The 16,764-nt window shown below is 44.8% G+C and overlaps 1 protein-coding gene across 2 annotated transcripts in view; it reads right to left on the reverse strand.

The window, feature by feature from the left end:
- Positions 1–746: 746 nt before the first annotated feature.
- The window catches only part of TKTL1 (transketolase like 1), a 29,123-nt gene continuing 13,105 nt past the window's right edge, over positions 747–16,764 (reverse strand). Inside the window, exons 6-14 of one of the 2 annotated variants that reach the window (XM_068248236.1) lie at positions 14,877–15,004; positions 14,607–14,800; positions 13,311–13,475; positions 11,518–11,674; positions 8,876–9,006; positions 8,579–8,662; positions 8,403–8,499; positions 4,685–4,813; positions 747–1,164 (exon numbers count right to left, since the gene is read on the reverse strand). In XM_068248236.1, coding sequence (XP_068104337.1) covers positions 1,001–1,164; positions 4,685–4,813; positions 8,403–8,499; positions 8,579–8,662; positions 8,876–9,006; positions 11,518–11,674; positions 13,311–13,475; positions 14,607–14,800; positions 14,877–15,004 — 1,249 coding nt within the window. In that variant the 3' untranslated portion in view covers positions 747–1,000. Of the gene's footprint in view, positions 1,165–4,613; positions 4,814–8,402; positions 8,500–8,578; positions 8,663–8,875; positions 9,007–11,517; positions 11,675–13,310; positions 13,476–14,606; positions 14,801–14,876; positions 15,005–16,764 lie in introns of those variants that run through there. The other variant, XM_068248235.1, reaches the window with a different exon arrangement.

The raw sequence follows: 16,764 nt of genomic DNA on the forward strand, positions 1-16,764 counted from the left end.
ACTCATGGGGAGGTTAAACTTTATCTAATGTAGCATTAAAAATTGACTGCAAGAAAGAAATGTTGCATTTACCTCTTAAGGACAACTGAAGTGATAAGTATATGGAAGCTGCCACATTTCCTTTTAAACAATACCAGTTGCCTGGCAGCCTTGCTGGTTGATTTGACAGCAGTAGAGTGAAAAACACCAGAATGGATGCAGCTAATCGTCAGATCTTAGAATGTCACACCTAATCTGCTGCATGCTTGTTCAGGATATATTGTCAAATATAAGAGGCAGAGGATCAGCAGGAATGCCAGGCAACTGGTATTGCTTAAAAAAGGGAAATATGGCAGCTTCCATATACCTCTTGCTTCAGTTGTCCTTTAAAGGGAACCTGGAGGTTAGAGTAATATGGGTGCTGCCATATTCATTTCCTTCTAAACAATGCCAGTTGCCTGGCAGTTCTGTTAACTGTCTGGCGTATGTATTGTCTGACGCAGGCTTTACTGGATTAGCCATATGCTTGTTCCAGGGTTTTAACTCAGTACCTGATCGGCATATCCTTGTTCAGGGTCTATAGCTAAAAGTATTAGACAGGATCAGGACTGCCAGGCAACTGGTAGTTTAAAAAGGAAATAAATATGGCAGCCTCCATACCACTCTGACATAGGGTTGAATGTCCCTACATACAAAACCCATACCAACCCTTTGAAATAGAGTATACAAACATACATCCAAATGCAGTCTTCAGTACAAGAGACAACTTAGCCACAGTCTTGCCTTTATTAAGTGCTTAGGGATGGAAGACAGAACATGACAAAAATGGAATCATGAAAGAACTCTAGAAACCAGCTAGTGTGTCACATGAAAGGAAGTCAGCAGATACTGTTAGACATGTTCACAATGAGGTAGGAGGAGTGGTGGCGGCAAGTTTCAGAGCCCAGTGAACACAGTCAATATTAAACAGAATGCTTGGTGAGTTAGCGGTTCTACTAGCAGCACAGGGCTACTGCTTCCATTAATTTGCAAAGGTAGACTTCACTGCATTAACAATGCACTTGGCACTGATGCCAAAGGTTTCCAACAGCTCTACAGGTTTTCCACTGCGAGGTACGCCTTTGACTGCCAGGCTCTGTACGATGAATCCAGGCTCTCCTGCAACCGCTGATGCCACAGCATCCCAATGCCCCCTAAAAACAAAACAAAGTCACCAATTTAGTCATGAACAGTCATTTGACACACCGGTGTAGCTAAATCAATGCAATGATTAGAGGCACAAATTAAGTTAAAAAAAAAAAAAAAAATCAGATCCAGTATGGGCTTTGACCTAGGACTGCTTTGCAGCATCACTTATGATCTCCAGTACAGGGAATGTCAGTCCTGTCCAAACTTGTGCACTGCCCAGCAAAGCACGTGGCCACACCTTTTACAGAAATGCATGGTATCCGCATTGACCACCACATTCAGTTACAGTAAATGGGATTGCACTCAGCACTAGGGATAAATGAGATGAACAAACTTGCATAAAAATTTACAGAAGTCTGCAAATCTGTCCAATTATACGCAGCTTGAAAATGGATCAATTTAAACCCAGGTTTAAAATGATTTGTCCAAATTCAAGCTGCATATATCATAAGTTTGCATAAACGTGGAAATATTTGCATCTCATTGATCACCCCCTACTGCTGCTCAGTGTGTGACTGGGGACAGTTGTCTATACACAGATGTCCTTGTGGCTAGCACTAGTGTGGTCACTCCGACAGGTATTTATCCTTAAAGTTGTGAAAGGTTTACTGCAGTCTTTCCTACATTTGTCCCTTCCCCAGTCGGTACCTGGCCTTAGTTTAACCTATTTTAGTTCCTGGACGTAGAAACTACGTCCAGGAACCATACGCGCTCCTGGCCGCGGTTCGTTAGCCAGGCAATCAGTGAATCGGGCTATGGTGCCTGATCACCGACTCCTCTCCCCCGCTGAAAAAGCGACAGCTTCTCTCGGACGCTGCGCTTTTTCTGGCTGTAGCGTCTCCCATGCGTCTCTAAGCGAATGTTACGCTTAGAGTGACGGCATGTAAACAAACTCATGGCCGCCATCTTGTGGCCAAAAAGTAAAAAAAATATAAAACTCAAACACATTTACATTATAAATCTATTGTTACATCCCACCCTCCCAAAACTACCCAAATAAAAATGTTTAACAAAAAAAACAAAAAAAAAAACAAAAAGTAAATATTTACCTAAGGGTCTAAACTTTAAATAAATGTAAAGATGAAATATTTCTATATTTTTTTACATTTTAAACTTTTAAATAGTGATGGATGCAAAACGGAAGAAATGCACCTTTATTTCCAAATAAAATATTGTCGCCATACATTGTGATAGGGACATAATTTTAACGGTGTAATAACCGGGACATATGGGCAAATACAATATATGGAGGCATGTATTTTAAAACTATAATGGCTGAAAACTGAGAAATAATGTTTCCATTTGTCTTATTCTTCCTGTTAAAATGCATTTACAGTAAAGTGGCTCTTAGCAAAATGTACCCCCCAAAGAAAGCCTAATTAGTGGTGGAAAAAACAAGATAGAGATCAGTTCATTGTGATTAGTGATAAAGTTATAGGCTAATGAATGGGAGGTGAACAATTTCTCAAGTGAAAACGACGGAACGCGAATGGGTTAAGCAGAATTCTACAGAGCTATGCTGGGCTACATCTAAATGGAATGCTTGTTATACACTCTGGAATTGTGGGATTTGCACAACTTCCTCTTATACCCATAGAAAAGGGTAGGGAAAATGAAATTCAAATTGTGCAGTAAAGTGTTACAATTGGTCAGCTTTTTACTGCCTTCCATTTTCTTGAAGCTGAAGTCAAAAACTGCAAAAGGACCATTACATCTTAACCACTTGAGGACCCACCCTTTACCCCCCCTTAAGGACCAGCGCTGTTTGTTTGGATCTGTGCTGGGTGGGCTCTGCAGCCCCCAGCACAGATCCGCGGCCACACAGAGCGATCAGATCGCCCCCCTTTTTTCCCCCCTATGGGGATGATGTGCAGGGGGGGTCTGATCGCTCCTACTTGCAGGCATTTTGCGGGGGGGGCACCTCAAAGCCCCCCTCCGCGGCGACATTCTCCCCCCTCCCTCTCTTACCTTCTCCCCCGGGAGATCTGGGCTGCACAGGACGCTATCCGTCCTGTGCAGCCAGTGACAGGACGTCCCCTGTCACATGGCGGCGATCCCCGGCCGCTGATTGGCCGGGGATCGCCGATCTGCCTTACGGCGCTGCTGCGCAGCAGCGCCGTACAAATGTAAACAAAGCGGATTATTTCCGCTTGTGTTTACATTTAGCTTGCGAGCCGCCATCGGCGGCCCGCAGGCTATTCACGGAGCCCCCCGCCGTGATTTGACAGGAAGCAGCCGCTCGCACGAGCGGCTGCTTCCTGATTAATCAGCCTGCAGCTGGCGACGCAGTACTGCGTCGCTGGTCCTGCAGCTGCCACTTTGCCGACGCACGGTATAAGCGTGCGGTCGGCAAGTGGTTAATATTAATAAAAAGCTCCCTGAAGGGACAAGCAGTTGTCTTCACAAAAGGACGTTTTATATGAAGGAAAAAAAAAAAAAAAAAAAAAAAAAAAAAAAAAAACTGGGGCTTCTAACTCTCCCCCACAAACATCCTGTACTCGCACAGCCACTCACCGATGCTCTGGTCCCCGCTGCCAGTTTGCTTCTGGAATTTCCGACTATTAAGTCTCAAAACCACTGTACCAGCATCCTTGGGAGCATCAGCGGCCATACAGGTGCAGTGGTTTTGCAACTATAGTCGCAAATTCCAGAAGTGACCTGGAGGGGACTGGGGCATCGGTGAGTGGCTGTGCAAGTACAGGATGTCTGGGGGACTGTTAGAAGCCCCAGGTAACTTCAACTCTTGTTCCCCTACAGTACTCCTTCAAAGTGAAAAAAAGGTTCATATTAGAATGTATGCAAAATTCTCATGCGTGATTTTTTTTTAACTGCTGGTTATGAAAGTGGTAATTCTCATGGCATGTGCAAATTTATGTTGCAAGTAGTAAGTTTCTCTTGCGTATGCAAAACAATTTCGAATTTTAGCAGAGGTGTAAATCTCCACTGACTCAGATGAGGGGCAAACTTTTTCCCACATTCATAAAAAAGCATGCGAATGTTAAGTGCGAATCTTGTCTAAGGCCCTTCACAGACTGCTACACGTGTGCTCGTCAGCCAATTCAGCCTCCTGGCCATGAGCGCCTTTCAGTGAGAGAGTTTTATGCAGCCAAATCCAGTATTTGCAGCACCATGGATGTCACATGACAGTGGCGTTACCTGGAAGCAAAAAACACACCACAGGTCAGGTCTGAGCACAGCCATGCTCAGTTGTGACTTCATGGGGTGGAGGGCAGAACACTAAAGGCCCATACACTGCATCTACAATCTTGGCCGAAGGATGACAAAGTCAGCAGTATAGCAGATGTGTCCTGCTGGTATGCGGGACAGTGTCGGTAGGAGGTCACATTGGGTGGGGCAAGCGACACCGAATGTATCAGCCAAGTCAGTCTACATGGCAGATTGCTGGCTACTGAACATACATCAGGTTATATGTAGAGGCAGCGGTTATTGGCCGACCAATCTCATGCAATAATTAGAGCATACAGGGCTCCAGAATCCAATGAATCTGGCATTATAGCGATCTTACCTTCTTTGTAGTGGTCTTCTACTGTAATTATATGGCCACCAGTAGCTCTGCCGCAGGAGACAATGGTAGCTGCATCCAGAGGTTTGATGGTGAATGGATCAACTACTCTGATGTTAATGCCTAAAAAGGGATAACACACATTTATACAACAGAACCACTTTAGCCAGTTCAGGTGAACAAGAACGCAAATCATTTTCTAGTGCACAGTTTACAGCCATGGCTTGATTTTTTTTTCCAGCAAAAAAGTGTCATGAGACGTTTGTAGAGAAGCAGCAAAAGACAGGTAATCTCTAGGCTTTTAAGAGGAACTATAGCAAAAAAACAACCACTTTTTACAATATTAATTTACAGACATAGTCCATGTTTGCCCATTTCCTCAAAATATTTAGTTCTGCCAGGAGATCTGTACGGAATGTTTGAGACTTTTATGCACAGAGGGAGACAACTGTTTCTAACTGCCAAGCAAGTATTTCCCACAATACGAGGTTCAGACAGTAATCTGCCAGTACCATACTGAGTGTGGCAGGAGTTTCACTGCAATCAGCCACTCAGACCCCCACGATGATCTATTTGAGAGAAGATAAAGATTTGTGATGGAGGGGCAGCAGTATCCACTACTGATTGCAAAAATCTGAATACCCTGTACAAATCTTACTTCTGCATGTACCTCAATTTGCCAGGTGCAGTCATTTCAAAGCACACAGCACCACCTGCAGGCTAAGCCTGGCATGGCTAGTATAGAACCTACAGCAACAAAGTCGGTACTAGAAAAGCACTTTGAATTAGGCATTTTAACCATAACATTTCAAGTTTGCAAATCGTACAAGAGCGCTAAAAGTTGCAAGCATCTCACATGCTTCATGTCCCACTCCTCAGACGTAGACCATGGCCAGCGGGTGACAAGGGTACGCTACCTTGTCAGTTGTCTTGACAAGATACGCTGGTGTGTTGAAACGTGTAGTCATCACCCAGCAGATGGCGCTTGCCTGAACTCCAGACCTACCACATACTCCTGCTGTCCCCTGCTGGCCAGAGTAGGCAATCGAAGAGTGGAACATTGGGCACGTGAGATATGCTTGCAATTTGTTTGCGCTCTTGTACATGCATTTCTTTTGCAATCTGAATTAAAGGTATTGCACCACAGAAGCCCTCTTTCTCTGATACAGACTTATGTCAAATCCCAGCAAGAGAGCTGCTCTGGACGCCAACTCTCCTCCTTCCATTGTCTGACACTGACATTGGAAAACGGATTCACTTTGGACAGAATATTCTTGGTTGTAACACCAAGCGCCTATATTTGTTTACCGACTTACTGAAAAGTATTTATAGCCCTGCACGTCACACCTCCCATGCATCCAGCTCAGGTTACCGCTCTGAGCTGCAGATTTCTGGCCCGAGTCTGACTTGAGATTACTGCTAAGGAGGTTAAGCTACATTCAGTGGCTGTTTCATTCCCTTTAACAGCAGGAAGGCAATGAAACCGGGGCACTGCACATTACATCACATACTGTGAAACAGGCAAAAAAGTAAGCTTCACCTTTAATTACATGCACACTGACCATGCACGGCATTCAGTATGTGAGGACACATGCCCTTTTACTGCAGAACACCCACTGCATTGTCACATAGGTGGTGCAGCAAGTAGTATTACACAGCAGCCATATCACCATATCATTACATAGCTAGTGAACACAAACAAGTAAAAAATGTACAGATTTGGCCACAACTTCTGTCCTGGCAGAGTAATGATATTGTACTTCAGATGAATTCCTACATTCATTTTTGAGCAACCAGCAGCACCTTGTGGTAAGCTGCAGAAGCACACCTCTAAGAGTTACTAGTTAAAGTGGATCAGAGAAACTTACTCATTGCATAATTGTGTTCCTTTCATAGTTTATAGGGCATTCCTCAAGCCAAATTCTTTTTTTTAATACTCTGATTCCCTGTAAAACTAAATAAACCTTAAACACAGCTCCTTGTGCCTTGGCACTGTAGCAAGGGCTTATGGGAGCTCAGTCTGGGCAGGAGGAGGTTACTAGCCATTGATTTCAGAGGCAGAGGGGAGGAGGGAGGAGAGGGGACTGTATGTACACAGGCAAGCTGATAGCATCTCCAGCCCTCAGCCTGTGACAATGTGACAAACAGAACATGACTGCCCTCATTGTATCACAGGAATAAATCAAACTTTTGAAGCTGTGTGCAGCTAGATATGCTGTGTAAATTATCTAAACTTTAGATACAAAGTTACTTGTTTTAGTTTTTCATCTCGGTTCCGCTTTAACAGGGTATACAATAAAATGTGGGTTTAAAGTTTAATTTCAGCATAAAAGCCAAGATAAGATTTACATTAGAAAGGGAGTGAGAAAAGTCAATGCCTTAAGTTGAGCTTGTGCACAGTTTAAACATCTTGACATGTGAAAATATCCTACAACTGCACCACCACCAGTCCCATTTGGCAACAGGACCCACTAGAGAAGCAGGTGAATAAAATGCACCTACAAGCCAAAAGCCTGGTGCACAGATCCAGTTTTGGCCAACTAACATTTGTAATATGAAGGTGCCCATATATCTAGCGATGTATGGGAAGATTTGACCAAGAGACGAACCTCATTGAATCTGAGGAGGTGAGCTGCCCATACACCACAGACTGACTCACGATCAATTTCAGCAAGAAATTGCTCAGGAATCAGCCATGAGCGCTGCATCTGCCGCTGTCCCGTAAAGTCAATGTCTCCCCCCCAGTGCTAAGTGTATACATTACCTCTTTGTGGCCTCTGCTGGCTTCTGGGCACATCCTCCTCTCCATACACGCCCCACAAGGTTTCCTAGTAACAGTGTGCGTGTGATGTCAAATGCACCCTTACAATGAAACCACGTGGGATGTGCATTTATGGAGAGGAGAATGCGCCCAGAAGCCAGCAGGGGACAAGCGGAGGGGTAATGTATACACTTTACATGGGAGGGGCACAAGGAGACAGCGTCAGTTTTGTTGCATTCATCAGGAAAGTGCATGCCATTACAGTCATATGCTCGATCAAGCAACATCTTGCAGCATGCACTATTGAGAATGCACCAATTTGTCCCAAAATTGGTTGCATTGCTGGTCAGGCATTCACTGTTTTTCATCCAATTCGATAATGGAATTGGATGGTCGATTCACCTAGTCACTTGATGTATGGCCACCTTGAAAATTTTCCTACATAATTTGTTCAGAATATTCTCACCCTTTGCTACTCATACTACAGGCAGTAGAATTGGGCAGGGATTAGGCCGATCAAAAACGGGATTCCAGTGCTCACCTTTTAACATGCAGAAATAGGTGCCCACATGTGACATTTGACACAAAAAACAAAACAAAAACAAAATTAAAGTTAGCTCCTCGCCCCTGGATGCTCCAAAGGCCTTCCCCATGTCAGAGGCCTTCCCCATGTCAGGAGCCTTCTGCATCACAGCCACAACCCTTTGTGCATGGTTGCACCAGTAATGTTGGCGCATGTGCAGTAGAGCTGTAGTGCATGAAGACATGCATGAGTTGCTCTGTGCAAGCTGCATTTTGTGCATGGAGCTTGTACAGGGAGAGCATGGCCACAAGCACAATATTCAAAATTAATGTTTTTGAAGTTGCAGCAGAGGAACACAAGGAGATTGGGGAAGGCTTGATGTATAGCTTTATGTAACCTTGAAGTAAAGAAAAAAAAAAAATTCTAACCTTGTTTGGCAAGTTCATCAGCAGCTGCCAGTGCCTCATGTAAAGTGACCCCAGCTCCAATTACCGTCACCCTGTCTGTGTCACTCTGCCGTACAACCTTTCAGGAGACAAGCAAAGCACTGATGAGATGTTCTCATTGGATCTCAGGGATTACAAATTATTGGACCAAACGTTACCTTAGCATGTCCAATTTCAAACTTTTCCTCTGGAGAGTAAATGATTGCAGTGTCTGGTCTGCTGGTCCTAATGAAACAAATGCCCTAAGATAAAAGAAAAAAATTGAAGGTAAATATTCTTTTGCAACATACTGCAGGCAGCATACAATAGGAACAAGGCAAAGCAAACCAGGAAAGATGCAGCACTTGCGTTTCAGCAGCTCAGAAATAAACTTACAGATGGCTGCATTGGTTTAATGCTCTTTACAATGCTGTATTTTCAGAGTAGCCATGAAAACCTGTCAGTTCCCGACTTACTGGAGTATTGGCAGCCAGAAAAACTGCATGTTCTGTGGATACGCCATCACTGGGGTAGAAGACTGTACAAGATGGAATGGTGCGGAACATGGCAAGATCTTCCAAAGCCATCTGAGACGGACCATCCTCACCTGAAGGGAAACGACACTTGTCAATTCCGCATGGCAACATGAACAGCATGAGTGTCACAATGCTGCAATATGCTGTTGCTAATAAAGAGAATAAACCAACTGATTTATACAGGCCCTTCAGATTATGCACCTTTGAACTGTGCATGGGATACCCATACCCAGCATAACTGGCATACACCATTTCACAAAAAAACCCTCCAGATCCCATAGGGCCTTCCTGATCTTCTGTCACCAGTAGGGCAGTAGGTATGGTCAATGAGATGCAAATTTCAAGTTGATGCAGTTCTATGCAAATGTATGCAACTTGAACATAAAGGACAATGACGCACAGCTGATGAAAAAAGATGCTCCCCGCTGATGCCCCCACTTCAGAGAAGCTGGCACAGGCAATGACAGCTCTTGTCAGTTGCCATGGAGACCAGCTTCTCTTATGCACAGGATTCCAGTGTCTTGATTCAGCACATGCAAGTGCTGTGTAGCCTGGAGGCGTGTGTCTCTGAAGGGGGGCATTTTTACATCAGAGGCGTAGGTCATTGTCCTGAGACGTATGGCAGATCAGAGGAGCTGTAACAGCACTAATGTGCAGTTATGGCCCATACTCACGAGGGACTTTTGTCGCCTCAACACGCGGCGCACGCGTGTTGCGGCGACAGGTCGCCCGTGAGTATGGGCCGTCGCACGCGCGCGCACCCCGAACTGTCGCCCGCCGCTCATGTCGCCATGCGATTGAAAGTTTGAATCGCATGGCGACAGTCGCCGCCGCACCTCCCCCGCAACTGTCGCTAGTCCGCGTGAGTACGCGGACTAGCGACAGCAACCTCCATTGTATCAAATGGAGCTTCCGGCGGGGGGGGAGGAGGAACGTCGGCGACAGCTTCCGCCTCGCCGCTGGTCCCTCTTCCGCGTGTGTACGCGGAGGGACCTGGCGAGAAGCTGTCGCCGGCCTGTCGCCCACACGCTCACGTGTGCTGGCGACAGGCAACATTTGCAGCCCGTGAGTACGGGCCATTAGACGTTGAGTGAAACCTCTCCCGAATCAAAAAGGAAAGGGGGGGGGGGTTTACAACTACAGATGAAACGTCTGATAAGGCAGCCTCCTCCTGCAGAATGGAATGTGCTGGTTTAGTGTCACTTAGCTTTCTCTGGCAATGGGACTCCAGCACTTTAGGGTAAAGCAATATTGAAATAGAGTTTTATTCAGCCACAATACAAGTCTTACACATTGGCTAAATTATGCTTATATTATTTAATAAAAAATATGTGCAATTGTAGCATAGTGCCCCTTTAACCAATCAAATCCTGCTGAGGTGAAATTGAATTTACAAGCTGCATAAGTCTGCATACAAAATTTGCATACCCCTACATCAAGTTGATATTAGCATCTCATTCACTATCCCTAGTCACCATGTTCCACCACTGTCTCGAGGTTATGTAGGCTTGGACAGTGGTGGAATGAGTCAATTGAGAGGGCTGGGAATGCTGTGTGGGATAGTAACCTCCCCATAAAGGAGTTTCTAACTTACAGCTGTGCAGAAGTACCTTAATCAACAAATTCAGATCCTTACAAATCTGCCAAGTTGAGGATTTTTTTGATCAGCTGGGATATGTGCAGGTTCAGGATGGTGAATTTTTGGAGACCAAGCTACTGAGGGTGCATGTGGGGGTAGAGAACATGTGGTCACTGAGTCTGCAGGGTAGAGAGTGGAGGAAGGCTGATTAGGGCAAGGTTTTTTTTTTTTGAAGGTGAGGAAGAGAATCAAATCTGCTCGACTGTTAGGGCAGAGCTTACACCTTCAGCGTAGGAACACACTAGGCAGTGTGTGAAAGCTAGCATTTTGTTGCATGTGCGTTTTCAGTACATAGGTGTTTTGCTTTTTCGTAATGTGTGAGTTTTAATGCGTTTGCAGGTATAAAATCTCATGCGCTTTGTATGCATTTTTGATGCTAATCACTAGTAGGTCAACAGTTTTTAAAGTGAGGACTAAAGCAATACCTCTGCATCACCATTGACATTCTTTGTGAGTTTTAGAACATGCCGCAAGTTCTGCATTTTTAAAAATGCACATTGTGGAACGCAAACCTATGCCTTTTTCCATGTGTCCCAATGGCGTGAGTTAACCCCAACACTAGTGTTTCTGCTTAGTGTGTTCTTTCAATCCTCTCCCTAATCCACAGAGTACTGGCAAATGCTGCAGCAGAGGTGGTGGAAGAAGTATGGTGTTACAAAACAGGATGCAGAGATTAGGTAGGATGAAGGAGCAAACCAAAAGAGGGCAGTAGCCAGCAAGAAGGAGGCAGACTGTAGGCAAGATCCTCCCTGCACTAATTACATAGGATGCACAGCCCATGCCTGTATGGCTTCAGGCCTCCCCACAGTGGCAATTGTTATGCCACCAGCTAACACTGCACAACGTGGATTGCCTTCTAAACTACGTTACCCTATGTAATTTAACAGCACTTTTGATAGACCAGCCATAGAAGTTTAGAGAAAACAAAAAAAAACAAACTTACCAATAGAAACTCCACAGTGGGAGCCACACAAGTTAACATTCGATTGAGAAATGGCCCCCATGCGAATTTGGTCAAACGCTCTGGAGAGAAAGGCAGCAAACGTGCTGGCAAAGGCCACGGTGCGATTTCTAGTGGCACAGCCTATTGCCACACTCACCTGAAAAACAAGAGAACAAACAATTTACACTTCTTGTGTACAAAAAAAAACAAACAAAAAAAAAACCATCAGTTCCCAGACTCCAGTGACCTGAATATTTGCTGACCAGTATGGCACCATTGCAGAAGCCACAATACATACACACGAGACACAGATGTCTCAAGAGACAAAACCAAACCAAAAACAATGCGACAGTTCATCGCCAGGTCCCTCTGTGCAGCAGCCGTACATACGGAACAGAGATGCAGCGGAAGCTGTTGCCGAAGGTTTGTCCCCCCCCCCCGAAGCTCCGTTCATGGAGTATGGGATGCTGTCGCTAATCCACATACACGAGGTACGCGTAGCAGACTAGCGACAGTTGCGGTGATTGTCCACGTCAATCGCCTGGCGACGGTTCATGGCGCGCGTCTCATGCACACGGGGGACCTGTCGCTGCAACATGCGCGTGCCATGTGTTTGTGGCGACAGTTGTGCCCCGTGTGTATGAGCCTGAGCCTTTAGAAACCCATTTAAAGCATTGGAGTTCTGTTAAATTGAACCTGTGAGCACTAATCTGCCTAGTGACCAACCTCTTGTAGAGCTCCCTCTACAGCTAGCACAGCAGTGTTCATTAAGAGTGGGCAAACTCCCAGATTCTATTCAGCATTTGGTCCAATTCACACTAGAACGAATGCACAACAGGGCAGTGAAGCACATCTACTCAGGATGTGCTGTGGCCAATCACATGTCCTCACTGTTCACATTATCTCCTGTTTCGCATCTGATTCATTTGCATCACCCACAATTGCAAGGAAATAGACCGTATAAACTGATATAGCAGAAGCATGGGATTTCCCATTGGCTTGCAAGAGACCAATGGGAACAGTCCCATCCACCAAGATTATTCTTATTGGTCTACCAGTAACCTTATGAACACCTTCCCTGGGTAGAGAGGATTCCCATTGATCTGTAGCAATCCAGTGGTGTGCCCCTGCTTCTGCTGGGCTCTGATCTTGTACTACTAGGCCTACCTAACCAACCCCCCCCCAAAAAAAAAACCACCACATGATAATCTTGTATGGATTTGCCTTGTATAGCCTTGTCTTATGTTGTATAACCTAATGTCGGTTATCCTTTGCATCTATGTATGCATTTATTGTCCAGCTCTGCATAATATGTTGGCGCTTTATAATTACAACTGCTATTCCCTTGCAGTGACTTCCATTTGAATGAAAAGTTCTGATCAGGTATGTACATTTGGCCTGCAGGTTCCCATGTCGTCCCATCTTAGCTCCTCACCCCCTTCCCATTACACTCTTCCAACCCTCAGTCGTTGCCCAGTACCCTCTAGTATCTGCACTCCAGTCTGTATAGGAGCTCATTGTGTTGGGCATGTGCAAGGTCTGCATGCCCAGTAAAACTAAATGCTTATGCATAGAACAAAGTGCATGAGCAGTTTCCTACTACACATGCACTTACCCATGCAGGCCTAGTACAGATTAGCATGTAGGTGGCAAAAGCATGGCCAAAAGGACCAAGCTGGGGCATCTGAGGTCTGTTCTCCAATTAACACTTTTAGGTACACAAGATATTTCTAGCAGATTGTTTAGTCTGGTGTAGCCACAGCAATGGCAGTTGTGCAATACTTAAGCCTTACCATGTTCTGCTCAGCAATGAAGCACTCTATGAAGCGGTCAGGGTGTTCGTTCTTGAAGATATCAGAGAAAGTGGAATTCTTTGTGTCACCATCCAGGGCAACTACCCGGCTGTTTGCACTACCCAGTTTGGCAAGAGCTAGGCCATAGGCTCTACGTGTTGCAATCTACAACAGAGCAAAAGAAAGTTAAATGCTGCATTATGGCATCACTGACATATCAAGGAATCAGACTGGAAAAGGTGCGCCAAATATGTCCTACAAAGGCCAGGATAGATCAGACTGGCAGGGGGTGGGCAGGCTTGTACAAGAATTTCTGATCAGAGTCTACATGCATGTGTCAGAGAAGCTAATAGCTGCTCTGCAGGGGACTTTGGAAAGTCGGGGGAGGGGGGAATAATAAACACCCAATCTGAGGGGACATTGCAGTAGCAAAGATGTACAGATAGAGCACTAGCTTGCAGGCTAGCATCATGCGTTGTCATCTAGTTGGGCCAAAAGAGCAACACAAGTTATGCCACATGGCATTTTAGGGAGCGTGGGAAGACCATTCTCTTGGCTGAATCGATACACCAGGGAGTGTCAGGGAGCATCAGGAGCCACTATACACACACCAAATTGGACATGGTTAGTCAAGTTTCATCTAGCGCGTGTACAAGATATAGCCTTCCCATAGGTTTACAAGGCAGGAATAGAATATGTACTTCAGCATTTACCTGCAAATTACCTTTACCACATATGGGTGAGTTGCACTTGATTTTGGGTGATATGTCCAGTCATGCTTTTGGGATCTTAGCGATGTGTCCCAAACCTTGACTAGGACATACCCCTCATTTGACATTTAACTGTTGCCTATTCTTACATCGCTCAGCCATAGGAGTCTTGTAGCAGGTCAGAGATCAGAAAAAGGGCAAAACTGGGACAATTGCCACTGCAATGCTTTGTGCATTGAAAAGCTGTGCTCATCGTGCACTATATTAAAGCTTGCCTTTGCATTAGTCTCACTTGGTGTTAAAATGAAATCGAAACAAAGACCTCTGAACTTCAGAGGGGAATACATTTTCTGTGAGCACAGTAACAAGCTGGAAAGGGAGAGCTGCTCTAACTTGGGAGCAGTTACTAGCTCTAGGCTTGTTTGAGGACTGAGACAGGATAGGCAGGCAACTGCTATTTAAAATTTTACCCTCCACATCCTCACTTCAGGTTCCCTTTAAGAAGTTTAATCATTTCCAAACCTAAAAAAAAAAAAAAAAAAAAAAAAAAAAAAAAAAAAAGTACTAAAAGCTAGCTTAAACTCACCTTGTCGCCAACCTTGTAACTGGGTGGAGTTGGCATAGTGATGTCAGAGATGCTGACCTCAGGAGCATCTCTGATTGGAGCTAGAATAGTTGCCTTCTTGTTGGTCTGGATCTGATTCTGGATATCAGTAATGATGGCCTCCACCTTGTCTTTAGGCATAGGCTTCCCATGCCAGTTGTCTTCATTTTCAACACCTTAAAAAAAAAAAAAATATTTAAAATGCAGTCGGTTAAAGTATTCAGGAGAGATGCCAAAAGCAACACATCTTACCGGAAATGCCTTTTCCTTTGTACGTTTTAGCAATGATTGCAGTAGGCTTGTCTTTCACATTGGCTGCCTGCCACAGAGCATAGCACAACTCTGCCACATCGTGACCATCCACAATATAGGTGTTCCAGCTGTGAACAAGAAAACTCTGCATCAGTATGGCTCAAAAGCAAGTTAAAGACTGCCACCATGTGGCAAGTTACTGGTAGAACACCGATAGAAAATCTTAAATCTGGACATGCACTATTGCACAGGAAAGAATGAAAACAGAAATGCACTCTGTGTACTTAGAGTGCTTAGCCTGTCTAAATCCTCATCTGTGACTAATCAAGTTGTAATTTGATCCTTTAGCGGTGTCAGCTGACTGTCATGCCAGAGAACTCCTTTGTAAAACTGGATGTTAATATAGGTCTGCTTCCATGAAAGCAGGAAAGGCACTGCATATTTTTGCAGGATTTGTATCAGCTGGAAAAACAAAAAAAAAAATCTTTAAAGCTTATGCTCTTGCTTATCTTTTAGAGCTGGGACGACGCTTTAAACATTGCATTCATGATTAGAGAGGTCAAGGAGAGACTAGCAATTCTCTAGTGTAGTTCAATGAAAAAACTCCCTTTATTTTATACAGACCAATTCCAAGCTGAATCCATCTGCATCAAAGTGAAATGAGCATCTCAGGTAGCCAGTTTATATAGACCTATGTAGTTCATAATATTCTGATCATTTTACAACTTTCTGCTGCACACTCCGATTTTCAATGATAAGTCCTATAAAAACAATGCCACACATAGCATACGACCGCTTTGAAAATGTTGACACTTTCCTGTTGTGCAGGTTCAATTGTGCTTGAACTCCTGCCTCCACAAACCAACATAAGCAGTTTACCAGATGGTAGCCACCTCAGTTTCCAGGTGGGGCTTGCTTAAATTCCAGTGGCTCAACAGCTAGTGTAAAATCTTACTTTACTTTAATCCTCACTAGAAAGACCTAAAACCATCTAAAAATCAGAAGTGCAAATGGCCACACTTTATGCGCAGTTACATAATGGCAGGCTAATCAGAAAATACAAAGTGCTTTTTCAAGCCCTTTGCAATTTCCCTATACCTTCCATTTAGGCAAATCGCCCTGAGAATGGTACAGGCAGCACATTGTTGAGCGGATCAGAATCAAACTGCTCATATGTGAACACTCATAGGGAATCACTGCACAAGCGCTTGGGAGGAGGGGGGGGGGGGGGGGGGGGGGGGAAAAAAAAAAAACTGGTAAAACTGCAAACCCAGAGGATGTCTAGTGTTTTAAGGACATTAAAATACAAGTTACAGTTAATAGCTGGTGCAGTTGACTACACTGAATATTCTAATCATAGCTAGGATTAAAGTGAACCCAAACTAAAGTGTAAAACAAAGGCTCACTTACTCGAGTCTTCTACCAGCCCCCTGCAGAAGTCCTGTGCCACTACTCACCCATCCTCCAGTCCCCCGCAGCAGCTAAGTTTCGGATTCCCAACTGGCCAGTCAATCGCCACTGCTCCTCGTGGACATGGCTGCACATGTCCGCGTTCATGCTCCTGCTTTGAGGGTCCTGCACAGGCACATTATGGGATTTCTGCATACTGCACATGCGCAAGACGCTCCCAGCGACAGAAGCATGGAGGACTTGCAGGCGCTGTGGCCATCAACTGGCAAGTCAGGTCAAAATGAAACTTAGCTGCTGCAGGGGGACTGGAGGAGCAGCTCAGCACGCTGCAAGCACAGTACATCTGCAGGAGGCTGGTTGAAGCCCCAAGTGAAGCTTTTACACTTTGGTTCAGGTTTCCTGCATTTCAGTTACCAACTACTTGCTTAATCTTGCTCTACTTAGGAACATTTACATCCGGCATCTTATGACTTATACA

This window comes from Hyperolius riggenbachi, chromosome 8 (assembly GCF_040937935.1).
Source record: "Hyperolius riggenbachi isolate aHypRig1 chromosome 8, aHypRig1.pri, whole genome shotgun sequence".
Taxonomy (NCBI): Eukaryota; Metazoa; Chordata; class Amphibia; order Anura; family Hyperoliidae; genus Hyperolius; species Hyperolius riggenbachi.